Genomic DNA, 15282 nt, shown 5'->3' with positions numbered 1-15282 from the left:
GTAACTTTAGAAAGCAGAGAACCTTTCATTAACTCTGTTGTTTGTTTGTTTTCTTTCAAAAAAATTTCTTTAGAAATGAAGTGTCAGTGATTCAGATAAACTACCTATGCTTCTGCTATATGATGATAGTTCTTGACAGCGATTTAGCAAAACTCTCTTCTTTTCATAACACTAGGAGAGAGTACCTGTGCTGCTTCTGAAATCAATGGTATCTCTGTTATTATAAGCTGCCTTTTCAGTGCGTGATAAATGAGTCTTTTTGACCAGTTTTTGCTAGATAGGTTAAAAAGCCACTAAACATAATATCAGAGTGGAATCATTGATACATAGCATAGTGAATCATTTAACGGGTTAAAGGCCGTAGACAGTTTCTCTGCAGTTTTAATCACAAATGTTCAGTCTATTTACTAATGTGGGATCGATTCAATTTTTTAAATTTGATAAACAAACTAGAGATATGTGATGACTTCACTACAGGTGTCTCATCTCGTCATTTAACACGAGATTGTATCTTCTGTTTTATGATTGGTGGATTAGAAGATAGACTATTGTAAATTGAAAGTAAGAGAGAATTGTCGTGTACCAGTGAAAAACTGTGATGTACATGTTGTGAATTAAACGAACAAAACTCAAATGTATGAAGTACGAAGAAACAAAAGAGAGAAGGATGATACAAGATTTAATGAAGTTCGACGTAATTTCCCTACATCCTCGGACGAATAACACCTAATAATTCCACCAGTACGAAGAAGATTACAAAAGATATGAACTCTTGAACTCAATAACTAACCCAAATCCATTTCTCTCGCTCTAGTCGGTTATCACGAAATCCTACAAGATCATTTAACACAAGATCATATCCTCTGTGTATGATTGATCGATTAGAAGCTAATTACTGTAAACAAAAAGTAAGAGATGTACAGTACATCACAGGGAAAGAGGTGGGAAAAATAAGGTAAAGTGTCAGTGGAAAACAGCAGAACTAAATTTGATTTGATAGTTACAGTTAATGAGAATAGTCTTGTTACCTTTTAAGAGCAACTTGCCTTCTTATTTTCCTACAGGGTTAACTGTCTCTGGATTTGAACTTTTGTGGATGGTTTGAATGTTGATGAGGAGTAGAAAAGTCTTTTAGTATTTTTCTTTCATACGCGACCTATACATATATCAGTTGGGTACGTAAATTAAAGGGCCCTCTCTTATTTGTTTTCATGTGTGCATGGAGTGAGTCGTACTGACCGAGTCCTTGCTTTCTGCTGCGCTGCGTCGTCGTTTCTGGATCTGACCGGCCGAATGATCCATTCATTCATTACTATAATCGGGAGCGCTCTCTCGCTCTCTCTCCATGAAGGGCTGAAAGCCACCATTCACATCTTAGCGGCTCCGATATGCCATGTCATATGTTGGTGTGATATACCGAGATCAATAATATTATGATATTTCATGAGTTGTTATGTCAAATTATGATGATCACAAATGAAAGTAATTAGTTTATAATTAAAATTTCAAATGATCTTCAACCACTCATGATTTGACATCAACCTCTATGAAATGTCATATTAGTATTGGTCGTGGCACACCACATTAGTATGTGACATGACATACCAAGTCCACTGAATAATTTCTCCCCACATTCGGTGTTTTCAATTCGCTAGTCGGTGATCGAGTGGATCCCTTCGATATTATGTTGATAATAACAAGATATTTAATTACCAAACAAATTAATTTATAGATTCCGTGGTTGATTATCCTTTCTCCTAATTTTTTGAAGATGGTGAAGAAGATAGATTAATTAGGTGTTGCAAACTTGTAATAAATTTGGTCTCTTTCTTCAAGTTCATTCTTGCATTAATTTCTTAGGACAAATCATGATGTGTGGTAGTTTTCCGAATATAATTCTCATAATCCGGATTATCTTTGTGCATGTCAATATCATTGATGATCACGTATAGTTGGAAAATACACTTTGTATACATATTACTGCTAGGATTTTTGGACAAAACCATATATATATATATATATATATGTATGTATGTATGTATATATATAATTCCTACTTTTTTGCGTATCTGAGTGATATATTGAAAATTAGGATTATGACCAACATAGTATTATTACCTGACACCAAAAGTCCTCCATTACCGACATAACATGCCAAATCCAGTCTTAATGGGAGTTTTGGACTTGTTAATCCAAACACTCGAACTTATAAATATATACAACATGATTATATAGTACAATTCATCACGTGCATTTCCTTCTGCTAAAATTAATGTTGAGCAAATTAAAGTTCGTCAAATTAAAATGGGTTTATGAAGACTGAAGTGTCAATTGTCATGTCCATAAATCTTCATTGCGAACAACGTTGTTTTGGACGGTCGGTACATGCATATATATCAAAACATTTAACAAATAACAAGAAGATTTAGGGGTTTTGGTAGCATATCTATTGAAACTGACAATAGACTGCCCGCGTGATTGTGGGGGTACGTACCTATCTCACCGTTTTATCAACATTAGTAACAATTATATGCCAATATATATATGTCATTGTCACCTGAATTTTGTTTTTCAATATATAAATATATGTGTGATGATGTGCAAATCTTGTTCAGTTTGCCGACGTATCAAGATGGTAAAACTAGGATCTTCGAATGTTGTTGATGTTGAATGGTGCCACTCTGCGAAATGAGCAAACGTAAGCCAAAAAGTCTCCCGAGGTGTGTTCCTCAGGAAAGACATTCTGATGCTTAAGTCAGAACATGAAGAAGCAGAAGTTTGAGAACTCATAAATCGAAGATCTCAATTATGTAAGCGAAAATAGTAAATCGTGTGTGTGGTACCTATTTGGAGGTGTTTTATCATAGTGGTAGAATAAATTCTACTCCGTTGTGTAGTATGATCCTTGTTTTAAGAAAGTTATAGCTCTACTAATAAACAACCTCTTTTGGCATTCAAATTGGAGAAATATTCTTCCTAGTGAGTTCCATTCTTTTTGGACTCCTTGTGATCTTCCTAGTTTTATCCGAGATAATCCTGCCGGGTGTTCCAAGGTATCTAGTTGTTGCCAAGGTATGGACAGTGAAGTACTGAGATACAGTTTTAGAGTTGAAACATAGACTGTCACAAGTCCATTGTTTGAGTGAAGTGTATTTTGATATTATCAAATACATATATAGTTAGTGGTCTTGAAATATCACGTCATTCTCTCTTATGTGAATTGTTACGTTTCATTCCTCGGCTCCTCGCATGTATATATATGCCAAACCATCTGTAGTAGAATGGCGAATGGTTGGCATGTAAGGATTGACCTATCCATTAGGACGTGGGTTCAAGTACAACCCCTCCCCAAATCCTTGAACTTAAAAAAAAAAATATATATATATATATATATATATATATATATATATCAAATTTAGATGGTAATTAAACTATTAAAGATGGAGTAGGATGGACAAAGTTAAAAATGACGACAAATCCGTGTTTCTTTATAAGATCCACACACACATATATATATAAATAATATAATGGGGTCCAATGGCATGAGAGTTGAAAAATGTCGTGCCAAATAAAAGATACCATATAATGTGGGTAGTACGCGTAAGGAAAGAGATGCTTCACTAATTGACACCACCACCACTGTCCACTCACTTATATATGTCATATCCATTAAATTGGCGACATATATATATGTGAAGCAGATGCTAAGTTTGTGAGCTGAGAAAGTTTTAGGAACTTTCGGATGGCTCTCTCCGGGAGATATCCTTAAAAGCGACGTGCTAGCTAGCGATTCCCATGCAGATTTTCTTTAATCAAATTGTAACGTTTTGTTATAAACTGCATGCATAAACACCAGCTAGCTAGCTGTTAACCATTCCACGCCAACTCCAATCAAAACATGATTTATCCTTAAATCATGTCGAATTAATTAAATTGATTTATCCTTAAATCGGTAAATAATTTTCGAGAATAGGAAGATTTCAACCCATAATCTAAAACAAATTAAATTCCATATCCTTAAATCGTAACAAAATAATCAAATCAAACCAAATCAATTAGAATTGACTAAAGATTGTCGTCACACTACCATATTTCACTTTAATTTGTCAATATTGTTTTTCATGCTTACATCAATTGAAGACTCTTTTTCACACACCTCCAAAGAAATGAAAGAATCAAGACAAGTTATTATCTCCTCCCCCATGAATCAAATCTAAGACTTAGACGACAGGACAAAATATCATCATCGATAATTGACAATTGGAATGATGAGCAACACAGTCTATAGCCTTACATTCAAGTACAAACTGCCATTGGAATTCCAGTCAGCCACGACTCTCCTTGATGCCTTCCATATATATATATATCTTCCTCCGTCAAGCTGTCATCACAAATGCTTCATCTTGGAATTACCATTCAATCTAATTTAGGCTTTTGTCGATAGATGGATATATCGTGCTTTGTGGGGGACAATGGGTCGTTTTTATTCGAAATAGAGAGATATAGGTTTATGTTGTTATTTTGAATACACTAACGTATGTACAAAAGGTCAATTCAATTGTGAGTTTCTTACAGTTGGCTTCATGCTTTATGGCTTAAGGATGAGGTTACTGGAAATCTCAGACAAACAAGTTTTTGGTTGGAATGGAGAATTTGATTGTGGTAATTTATTGTAAACGCATGAGGGTGATCGTAAGTTCAACTATTATGTCAATAGTTTCTCCGTTATTTCATTGCATGCGCCAAATGTCCATGGGAGACTTTGTGAAGTTAACTCTCATTTGTGGGCTTTGTTTTAATTCGCCTCTGCATTGGCTTTAGCCCGATCTTACCTATAGTAGGTGTGAAGTTGACTGGGTTAGCAGTCAACTAGTTTAGAGCTGACCCACCTGTTCGGTTGATAACAGAAAAAGAACTATGGAGTTCTCCTGAGTCTATAATTTTCAAACCATTAGACGAGAATCATACGAGTTCGGCATCACCGAGGAGGATTTGACAACTGGCTTGGGCCTGGGGTTTTATTTGGGCAGGACACTGCTTCTGTCTTCATACGTTCGGCCTGAAAGGGCCTGAAGCCCAAACAGGTTTGGAGTTCACCTTATTGGACCCTTAATGGGCCTATAAGTGGGCTGATATGTTAAATACCCGTGATGGGCTTGTTCATGAACAATTTCTACTTGTACAACGGGCTGAAAGGATTAGATTTCAAATTTTGCAGACGATTACGCGAAAGGACGTGACAACAGTCACTTCCTAATTCCTAAAACCCTCGCTTCGCAGCGCCAAAACCCTCGCGCGTGTTCGAGCTTTGTAGCGGTATTTACTAGGGTTTTCATTCTATCGCCCAATGATATTCCCTTATCCATGGCGATTTCAGGACTAACTTTCGCTTGCAGACCTCATGTCACTCTAAGGCCCTCACTCGTTCACTGCATACGCAAAGTATTTCTACATATACACATGAATCTGTAAGTCGGTTAATGTTTTTATGTATGCTGAACAATTTGTTTCGTTTTTGTCTTTGTAGGTTCGGCTCAGTTCCGTTGCCGTGGTCGAAGCTCAAGATGCGGCTGACAGAGATGTTAATGGCAAAATTCACAATTCTGCGACTTCTCAGGGAACAGGCAAGTCAAGCTCTGTATCGTTGTTTTTTGTCAGTGGCAAAATAATAGAAGTTTTTTTTTTAATTTTAATATTAGCTCTTCATAGTCTTGTCATGTTTTGGGCTGCGATAGGCGAATGGAACAGTGATATGCCTGGGAGGAAGAAATTGAATTCTAAGGACCTTGGAATTAAGACTTCAAGAATTCCGAAGCCTACAAGGAAAGTTCTCAATGTTCTCAAAGAAAAAGGTTCGAATTGCTTCTCAGTCAATTTATTTATTGCTGGCACTGTTCTGGATAATTATCAGATAAGCTAAATTCTCTTTGTTATCATATTCAAATCCATTACAGAATGTATTTAAGATTATTTACAGACTAAGAGCTTTGGAAGTGTATTGAATTATGTGAATTTATTGTTTGCAAATGTCTTTGGTGATTCCATTGTAGAAAACAATATCACATTACTCAACCTTCCAATGCCAATGTTGTTGTTGAGTGAGACCAACAAAAGCTCATATTAGATTCTCTTGTTACATTGAAGTCCCTCTTGGTATCCTTCATTTCCTCTTTTATCTTTCTGGCAGATTTGATAAATTGTTTGTCTATAAGAGGTGGCCGTAGTTTACTTTGCATTGTAGTAAAAATATCAACTTCTAGTCGTCCAAAAAACAAGAATTAGTATTGTGCTGTACCTTTCTTTGCATGGCTTTCAAGAGTTAATTTCATCCACAGCTAACATCCACTCAGTTTACTGGAAAACTAGAATAGCTGAAGAACATCCTTTCTAGTATGGTCAATGAAATCTGCACCTTTGGTCATTAAAGTGCAATTTGTGAGTGCACCTTGAAGATAGTTTACCAGCTTGGGGTATTGAATGTCACAGAAATTATCTAGTGGCTACTAAATTGTGGAACCACTTACCGTGCTTTGAGTGATATTATGTTAAACAGGATTGGAGCTTCCAGCATCCGTAAAGACCTAGAACATTGGTTTGGTACTGTAGGACCTATGAGGCTATAATCCACCACCAAGTTTCCTCTGGTCTGTCGTCTAGGTCAATATCTGGCTGTGGTGGGAAAGACCACATCCTTCGTGGCTCCCCCCTTGAAGAGTATCTAAAGCCATTATATTTCTAGCAGTATAATATTAGTAGTCCCTTAGCAATTATTTGGAAACTCTTGTCAGGTAATGATGCAAATATGTCTAAGGAAAATCGCTGATTCTCTAAATTATGAAGAAGTTGTAGTGTTGTATTCAACAAAAACCCTTTGACAGCATAAAGCTGGTAGGGCAGTGCACATGCACAGTGCTTTTTATTTTTTTTGTTTGACCTACCACGAATTTTTCATCCTCAAATTGTAGATTTCTTTCTTTTTCGATGGAAAAGAGTTTGCAGCATATTTTGCAGGTGCAACCTTTATCATTGGAACACTTGCACAGTTCTCGTCGTTGAACACTACTTGACTCTTTGTTTAAGTCTAACCAAAGTAATTTGATATTATTTTTCCCTTTCCTTGCAGGTTATGAAGTTTACCTTGTAGGAGGTTGTGTACGGGATCTAATCTTAAATAGAATACCAAAGGACTTTGACATACTTACTTCTGCTGAACTTGAAAAGGTTACAGCTGGTTTATAATTTTATATTTTGTTGAAATTATATTGGTGTGATGATTTTTTTTCCTTCATTAAACAAAAGTTAACCTCCTCTATCCAGGTGCTACAAATTATGTTGTATGCTGCATCCTGCATATACTTCAATCAGCCGTTAATCTGTCCGTTGTTTTGCCACTGTTGTTCATTAAAGATTAGGGCTTATATTTTACTGCAGTAGCCAGTAAGCCTTTCAAAATAGGATGGAGCAATAAGAAGTAGATTTATAAAGTATGGCATGTTATGGTGTGAGTTTTGTAATAGAATAATGGAGTATATGAAAAAAAAAGTATCTCAATTCTTTTCTTTATTGGTAAGCATTGACTGCACAACTATTTGCTAAGTTGTGTGGATCATCTTCATCAATTCTACTACCATAAGTGCAACATCAAGGTGTTTTTACAACCTTGTAAATTTGGACCCAAATTGCAGGTGGTTGGGATGTTTGCTTTCTGTAGCATAGTCGGCAGACGATTCCCTATATGTCATGTTAAGATTGGTGGTACCATTGTGGAGGTACGTTGCTCTTAATGTTATCCATGGAAACCAACTTTGTGTTGATAATTGAGAAATCTCCTCTTCTAGTGCTTATTCATTGTTCATCTTGACCTAGGCTGTAACGGCAAAGTTCAAGTTTCTCTTCAAAGTTCAAACTGTCCAAATTTTGTTGGACCTTCTTCTCTGATTTTTATGGAATTTTTTAAAATAATTTCTCTGTTATTAGGTTTCAAGTTTTAGTACCTCCAGGAAAAAGTTTACTGGGGATGTAAATCATGAGCTGGTGAGACATTTTGGCTGTGATGACAAGGATTTTGACCGATGGAGGAATTGTTTGCAGCGAGACTTTACTATTAACGGGTTGTTTATATGACCCTTGCAACTTAAAGTATTCGTAAAACATCCACTTTCTTTAGTAGCATGACATCATATGTCCGGCATCATATCTTTTAATTACTAATTTGTCTATGGTTATGACATTCATTATGATCCTTTTATCATCTCTTATTTTTGCAGGTTGATGTTTGATCCATATTCAAAAAAGGTGTATGATTACACAAGAGGCATTGAAGATATAAGAAAAGCTAAAGTGTGCATGTCTTCCCAGTGTTGTTGATTTTATATACTTTTAGAGATTTGTTTGGCTGCTTTTATTGACGCTGTATTATTTTCCACGGATATAGGTACGAACTATGATTCCTGCAAGTACTTCTTTTCAAGAGGATTGTGGTATGCTACATTTTAAATGGATTTTACCGCATCTTGCAAACTAATTGTTTAATTTTTTCCTGAATTTCACAGCACTTTTGCTTATAGTTTGGCACTTCACCTTCTGCTGTTTAGAGGAACATCTCACATTATTTCAATTTTCATGTTTTTGCAGCTCGCATTCTACGTGCAATAAGGATTGCTGCCCGTTTGGGATTTAGTTTATCAAGGGAAACAGCTCATTTTGTTAAAAGTCTCTCTCGCTCAGTATTGAGACTGGATAAGGTATTTGAAATTTTTTGTTGATATTTATATGGTGTTTACTAATTCTACTTCCTGAAAATGACTATTCTCTGACTATACTTGTGTACAAATTTTTAAGGCAAGGCTCATGATGGAAGTGAATTACATGCTAGCTTTTGGTTCTGCTGAAGCATCTCTGAGATTATTGTGGAGATTCGGGCTTCTTGAATTGCTTCTACCAAATCAGGTAGAGTTACATATACTTCTTTTTAGTCACAACAACAGGTTTAATGTAAATTCATCTTGCAGGCAGAATATTTTGTGCGCCAAGGCTTTGGGAGACGTGATACGAGATCTAACATGCTTTTGGTAATCTGGGTTGTTCCCATGCTATTTTTTTTGTTTAATAAATGCACTAATTCTTCATCTGGTATCCAGTGCTGATATGTAAATAAAGAAAACAACTTAACCATAGCTTTCAGGTTATATTTTCTACAAAGTTCGGGAAGTTCTACATTATTTGATTGATTTAGTTTTCTGAATTTTTCATCTGCAGGCTGTGTTTTCTAATTTGGATAAGCTCCTGGCACCTAACAGGCCATGCCACAGTAGTCTATGGTGAAGTCTTACTTAATACTTGGTTTACTTTGTCATTATTTAGAATGGTTAATCACCAATTAATTGCATTGTTCTACCCTCATATACCTTCTTACTCAAAAGCATAGGTGTAGTTGAACATTGATGCATGGTTCATTTCACCATTTCTCTTTGGCATATGGCAGAGAGAATTTCAAAAATCAAATAGAATAGCTTATGTGTAAAAGTTGTGGGGTGCTCTTTTGATGAAGATGCACAATAGTTACAGTTTGTAGCACTATTTTTTGTATTCTAGATTCCATTGACTCTGAAATGCTAGGTTAGCTTATTGATTGCCTATTGTTTTGGTGGCTAATTGTTCTGTGTGTCTCTTTTGATATTCTGAGTTCTTGGTAATAACAATTATGGTAGCTATGGAATGAAGGAATTAATGTTGATAAAAGTACTTCTCTCGAGGGAAATTATGCAATCCAACAGGAGGCTCAGCTTGCCTGCTCCTCTTGTATACTATTTACAACACGTCTTAAGTCATATATATCTTAAATGTTTTTGAAGCCTGATGATATTATCTCAAGTCACAACCACAATCTGGCAGTGAAAAGGTTCCTCAAATTTTGTTGAGCCTCTTAAGGTTATCCAGAATTGCTGAATATATGAGCCGATTGGCCCAGCATAAATTTTTGTTTGCTGTTTAACTTTAACCAGGCCACTTGGCCATTTCTTCCCTGTGAGATAAATCAATTATAATTTCCGCTAGTTTGATTCCAGGATTTTGTTCATTTTAAACGGTTTTGATACTATTTAGGAATTGTTCTGATCATGTTTTCCCTGTTTAGGTTCGTCCCGATTTGTGTTGATATAAATAAAATATATATGCTTCACTGATAGACAGCAGTCTGCTAATTGGACCAACTTGTATGCTTTCAGGGTCGGTATTTTGGCTTTCCATGAGGCACTGTCTGATCATCCTAGGGATCCTTTAGTGGTGGCTGCATTTAGCCTTGCTGTCCACAATGGTGGGGATATGTCAGAAGCAATAAACATAACAAAAAGAATCACCAGGCCACATGATATCAGTTTTCCTGAATTATCAGAACCCAAGGATCTCGATTCGCCAGAACTTACAAACGAGGTTATGCATCTTGCAGATTCTGTTAGGGATGTGCTGTCTAAGATGACATATAAATGTTATACCCTTCAAGCACAAAATTCAGATCTGGTGAGTACTTTAGTTTCTTCCCCTCTCTCTCCTCGCTTGTGGTTATTGGACATATGTGATGCACATACTGGACTAAAACTGCAGTGCGATAGTAAACAACTGTATTTCCTGATCTTTTATTCGATCGGTAAGAACATATTGACTTAAGGACGTTTCCGTTTAACATGTCTAGACCCCCTCTGTATTCTTTATGTTTTGATGATGTCTGCAAATAAATGATTTCTATGAATGATAGTTCCCTCTTATAAAAAAGCCTGAACCCTATTTTGGTTTAGTTTTGATTGTTTCTTGCCAAGGTTACTTAGCTGGGCAGCCATAGCTGCAAATTTAAAGTTATGACACATTTTAAAGCTTGTTTCCATTGGGCGTCTAATTGACTCTGCGAGGATGGCCCTGGACAATTCTAACTTGCGGTTAGTTATTATCTGCATTCGAAAACAAAAACATAATTAAATCTATAGGAACAAATCCTCTAGAGTGTGGTTGCTGACAAAAGTTTGATACTCTGAATACTACTTTGTTAATAATGTGCTTATTAGAGTAGCTTTCGGTTTCTGGTTAGAATATGCCATTACAATTTGTGAGCTGAATCTTTTTTCCTCATGATTTGCATTATCTGGTGCAACCCCCTTTAAGTAGAGAATCTCATTTATAATGATGTAGTTTGCCTTCTTTCATGAGCATAGCTGATCCCTGCAATTTCTGAAGTGCAGGCATTTATGTCCCTGCCGTTGTATTCAAGGACTTGTAGAATTTTTGACTGTATCCAAGATGGTGTGGGAAAGGGATTTGTATCAAAGCGAGGTAGCAAGATCAACTATGACTTGTTAGCTTGGGGAAGCCTTGAGGAGGTCCGGCATGTTTTTGCAAGAACCATCTTTGACACGGTGTTCCCTCTAAGACTAACACAAACTGGGACAACGTAATTGCTTGTCAGGAAAGGTAACAGCCAGAATATAATATTTCATAGAAGGAAGGGATTTTTTTGCCGAAGGCATGCCTGTGGGGGGTTGTACGAGCCAGTTCGTTATCAGTTTCGGCCAAAGGCATACCTGCGGGTTTCCGTGGTTCAATCCCAGTGGAATTTGTCCCTGTTTGGTTTCGCACAATTTATCTGTCGGCTCTGCGGGTTGTGTTCGGCTGGAGGTGGTGTTTTTGATTACCAAAAATATTATAAATTTGCTGTAATAAGGAAAGGTATGTAGTTACTTACAAGTGACACATGCCTACAGACAGGATGTTGGATAGAAAAATTATTCTGAATTTCTGTCGATCAAATCATTAAACAAAGGTAGCTCTGCAAATGTCTCAAATAGGATGAAATCAAAACCATCCTCCAAAAAATCATGTAGAACAACGAGAAGAACGACGGAAATATTTTAAAAAAAGAGCTCAAAACAGTACAATGCATGCCCCTAGAGCAAGCATCAACTAGCCTGCTGTTATTAATCTATCAAAAGTTGAGAGTATGCAGAGAGACAATATTCTGCTCATATCCGCCCATCTCCAAGCTTATGCCTTTGCAACAGCAGGAGCCGGAGTGACACCACCGGTGGTTGGCCTGTGATAGACGCCCATCATATTATTTCAAGTTGAAATAGATGAATATAAACGAAGAGGAAAGGAATGAATACAAAGCAAACTACACAAATAAAGATTGGAACTTACAGCCCAACAAACACTTTGAAGGCATCATAGATACCCCATTGGGCTCCAGTAAGGGTTCCAATCATAACAATACGCAAAGGGAGGCCACGCGTAAAAAGACCCCACAATCCAAGCTTCTTCACAGCCTGCAGCAGGTAATGCCCAAGAAAATAATGGAGTTCAAATCAAAGGAACAGAAATACATAAATCCATACATATATATAGCTATATAGAATACAAATGTGAAATAAACACTCACATCGCCAACAGTTGCCCCCTTGGCATTGTTGAGGAAGGACACAAGATTATCAGCAGGGTGTGAGACAATAGCACACAGAACTCCAGCAACATATCCACCGGCAAAACTCACACCAAGCTGCAGACTCTTAGTGCACTGATCTTTTGGGGTAGGGATAGCATGCTTGTAAATCATCTCCACAATAGTCTCAAAAGATGCAAACTTCATCATTGTGTCTGCAGAATACCCATTTACATTTTCAAAAAATAGTTGTAATAGAAAATGAAACATTTCCCAAAAGTTACATAAGCATTAACACAAACAAATGGATTTATTGGCACAAGAAAACTATTGTCAATAAAGTCCTTAGTCACTGTGTTATTATGCATCAAAGGCAACACACGGGGAACAAGATTTTGTTAGCAGCAGATACCCTGTAAACAAAATCTCATGGAGAAGTTGGAAACCAATGATATACTTCAAGAGATTTTACTACCCACACCGACAATGCTAGAAAAGAGAGTTGCACGACTTCAAAATCCCACCAACTGGCCACTCACTGCCCATGCAACAAATGAACAAAATGAAGAGAGATGGATGTTAAAATATATACCTAGTTGGACTCTGATGACCCACGCTCTGATAATAAGACATTCTATAGAACTCCTGCAATTCTACTACTTCAATGATAAAACCACTTTACATGGCCCAAAGAATGCAAAGAGCAAAAGAGTATATCATGTCAAGTTAGAGAAAATATTTGTGGATTAAAACATTAAATATTTGTTGCTGCAGGTCACAACACACAGACATGAAGTAGTTACAAGATATATCACCTCAAAGCATTTAAAAAGAAACAATGTGTGTATAAACTGAAGCTGTTTTGCCTTACTTACATGGAATTTGACGGCCCCAAAGAGGAACAATCCCCTTATACAACCTGCAAACATTTACAATTTGTGAGATATGTACCAAACCAACAATTTAGAATAAGCTGCAGCAGTTCTATTAGTTTCTTACCCTAGAGCACCTTCAGACTTGATAAACTTTGGCAAGCCATCGCTCAAACCGCGGGCAAAACCAGGCTGAGTTTGGACACGAACCTTTACTGCCTCCATTGGGCAAAGGGCAACATCGGCAATCAGTTCAGCAGATGCCGAACCAGCAAGATAAATCAGTGTCTTGTACTTGGCAGCATTCTCAGGCCCAGCAATGTCAGAGTAGTACTTCTTGAAGAACTCATAAAATCCAAATTTGCAGGCACCCTGAGCACTGTAACCAAGCAATGTGGGCACCCAACCCCTAAAGAAACCTTTAACTCCCTGCTCCTTGAGCAGAACTCCAAATCCTGAAGTGATGCTCTTGTACTTTGCTGGGTCAATCTAAGATTTTTGACAGGTAACACATTTTCCAATGAGAGAAGTGGATCACTTATTGCTAGCATTACTAACGCATTCATGTGAGAATCAAGTTTCAACATCACTCTTCACCCCAATAAAATGAGAATGTTTAGTTATTATAATTTTTTGTCAGCCTTTGGAAGCTCAAGACAATATATCAGAGATTTTTGTCCACCGCTAAAAGTATTCCATCCGAATTTACTGAGGCAACACATCTATCTTTCATAAGCACCAAACATGGCCTTCTCAACAAGACCCTTCCAAATAAAGGGGCAAAAGGAAAAAGAATGAACCAAACAAAAGATTCTCAAAATTCCAGGCAGCACACCTAATAGAACAAAACTTGCAAAGTAAAACAATAAAATCTCAACCTCAAGAGCACTCGATAATATTCAAAAGTTAAACATCCTAACACAATTAATAGTTGAAACATTTAATATGCAAAGTAGAACAACGATCAAGAGAATATACCTGCATATTACACTTGACGAGATCGAGAGGAGTGACGGCCATGTGAGTGAGGCCACAGCTCAAGATCCCTCCGGCAGTACACGCGGCATAAAAACTAGGAGAGTACATCTCGATTTTCTCATTTGGTGCGGGAATAACAAAGTTACTGGCGGCACCAACGCTACCGGCCCTCGACGGCGATTGATGTGATCCATGAGTCGAGTTCGCAAAGGATTCCAAACCGGAGATTCTCTTCGATCCCGACGTGGACGAATAGAGGAAGCTCGGGATGAGCGATTGGCGAGCGTTATCGGGAAAAGCCATCAGAGAGAATAAGAGATCCCGGGGAGTCACGGTTCAGTTGTGGCTTTGTTCTGTAGTCCCTCTTCGAGAGGACAGAGAACGAGGAAGACGGAAGGTTTGTGGTAGATCTGCAGGGGAGTGTTTGGAGCGCGAGAAAAAGTAGAAAATGTCTGCGTTTTATAAACGCCGTATTTCATGTCTGAATACTTTGCCCTAATTTCCGACCGTTGACTCTACCTTCCCATTTGTCCGCGAGATCTTAAAATATTAAGCAACCAAAGACGTGAACGGTGAGGAACATTTATTCGAGATGTCAGCATGGACGTAAAGGTCGTCTATACAATTCAAATACGCTTCACTTTTGACCAGTTATGGTATCCTATTGTCATTAGATCCTGGAAGTGGTAAAAACCACAAACAATTTGTAATTCGATATGCATCTAAATTCGGATTGTCGGATCTGCGTGTATAGAAGTTGGGCCAAAATTTTATGTTGGTGCATTTGGTGCACTAGTTGAAGCATGGTTGCTGCACTTGGTATCAGCCCACCGTACAAAAATACTAATGTGGTCACAAGGGTATTATTTAGAATGTGAATCGAATTTAGGATCTCCCGAATCTATATGGATTGACCTATAGAGATTCACATCATACAAGTTGGATATCCTAGATATGAGCCTAAATTGAGCATAAATTCATGTTATCAAGCCCGTCTTCATATAAATT

At 37.3% G+C, this 15282-nt stretch overlaps 2 protein-coding genes across 2 annotated transcripts; one reads left to right on the top strand and one right to left on the bottom strand.

Moving 5' to 3' along the window:
- Positions 1-5258: 5258 nt before the first annotated feature.
- LOC120004073 lies at positions 5259-11822 on the top strand. Its single transcript, XM_038853305.1, has 14 exons — positions 5259-5442; positions 5528-5624; positions 5736-5852; positions 7124-7221; positions 7686-7769; positions 7978-8111; positions 8268-8340; positions 8435-8480; positions 8635-8744; positions 8842-8949; positions 9012-9071; positions 9259-9320; positions 10227-10518; positions 11232-11822. Exons 1-14 carry the CDS (start codon positions 5365-5367, stop codon positions 11442-11444), a joined length of 1572 nt encoding a protein of 523 aa, XP_038709233.1. The 5' UTR covers positions 5259-5364; the 3' UTR covers positions 11445-11822.
- Positions 11782-14701, bottom strand: LOC120004074 (mitochondrial phosphate carrier protein 3, mitochondrial-like). Its single transcript, XM_038853307.1, has 6 exons — positions 14275-14701; positions 13424-13785; positions 13300-13343; positions 12425-12639; positions 12187-12311; positions 11782-12079 (listed from the first exon to the last, which is right to left on the bottom strand). Exons 1-6 carry the CDS (start codon positions 14575-14577, stop codon positions 12031-12033), a joined length of 1098 nt encoding a protein of 365 aa, XP_038709235.1. The 5' UTR covers positions 14578-14701; the 3' UTR covers positions 11782-12030.
- Positions 14702-15282: the final 581 nt, after the last annotated feature.

This window comes from Tripterygium wilfordii, chromosome 8, assembly GCF_013401445.1.
Source record: "Tripterygium wilfordii isolate XIE 37 chromosome 8, ASM1340144v1, whole genome shotgun sequence".
Taxonomy (NCBI): Eukaryota; Viridiplantae; Streptophyta; class Magnoliopsida; order Celastrales; family Celastraceae; genus Tripterygium; species Tripterygium wilfordii.
Note: the sequence above shows the minus strand (reverse complement) of the source record. Positions and strands in the feature narration are given on the sequence as shown.

Bases quoted from the DNA above. Each gene is read 5' to 3' on its own strand.
- LOC120004073 (XM_038853305.1), top strand. From the start codon at position 5,365: ATGGCGATTTCAGGACTAACTTTCGCTTGCAGACCTCATGTCACTCTA. The intron at 9,321-10,226 runs GTGAAGTCTTAC...GTATGCTTTCAG, and splicing joins CCATGCCACAGTAGTCTATG to GGTCGGTATTTTGGCTTTCC. The intron at 10,519-11,231 runs GTGAGTACTTTA...TCTGAAGTGCAG, and splicing joins AAGCACAAAATTCAGATCTG to GCATTTATGTCCCTGCCGTT.
- LOC120004074 (XM_038853307.1), bottom strand. From the start codon at position 14,577: ATGGCTTTTCCCGATAACGCTCGCCAATCGCTCATCCCGAGCTTCCTC. The intron at 12,312-12,424 runs GTGAGTGTTTAT...TACCTGCTGCAG, and splicing joins AGGGGGCAACTGTTGGCGAT to GCTGTGAAGAAGCTTGGATT. The intron at 12,080-12,186 runs GTAAGTTCCAAT...CGTCTATCACAG, and splicing joins TTCAAAGTGTTTGTTGGGCT to GCCAACCACCGGTGGTGTCA.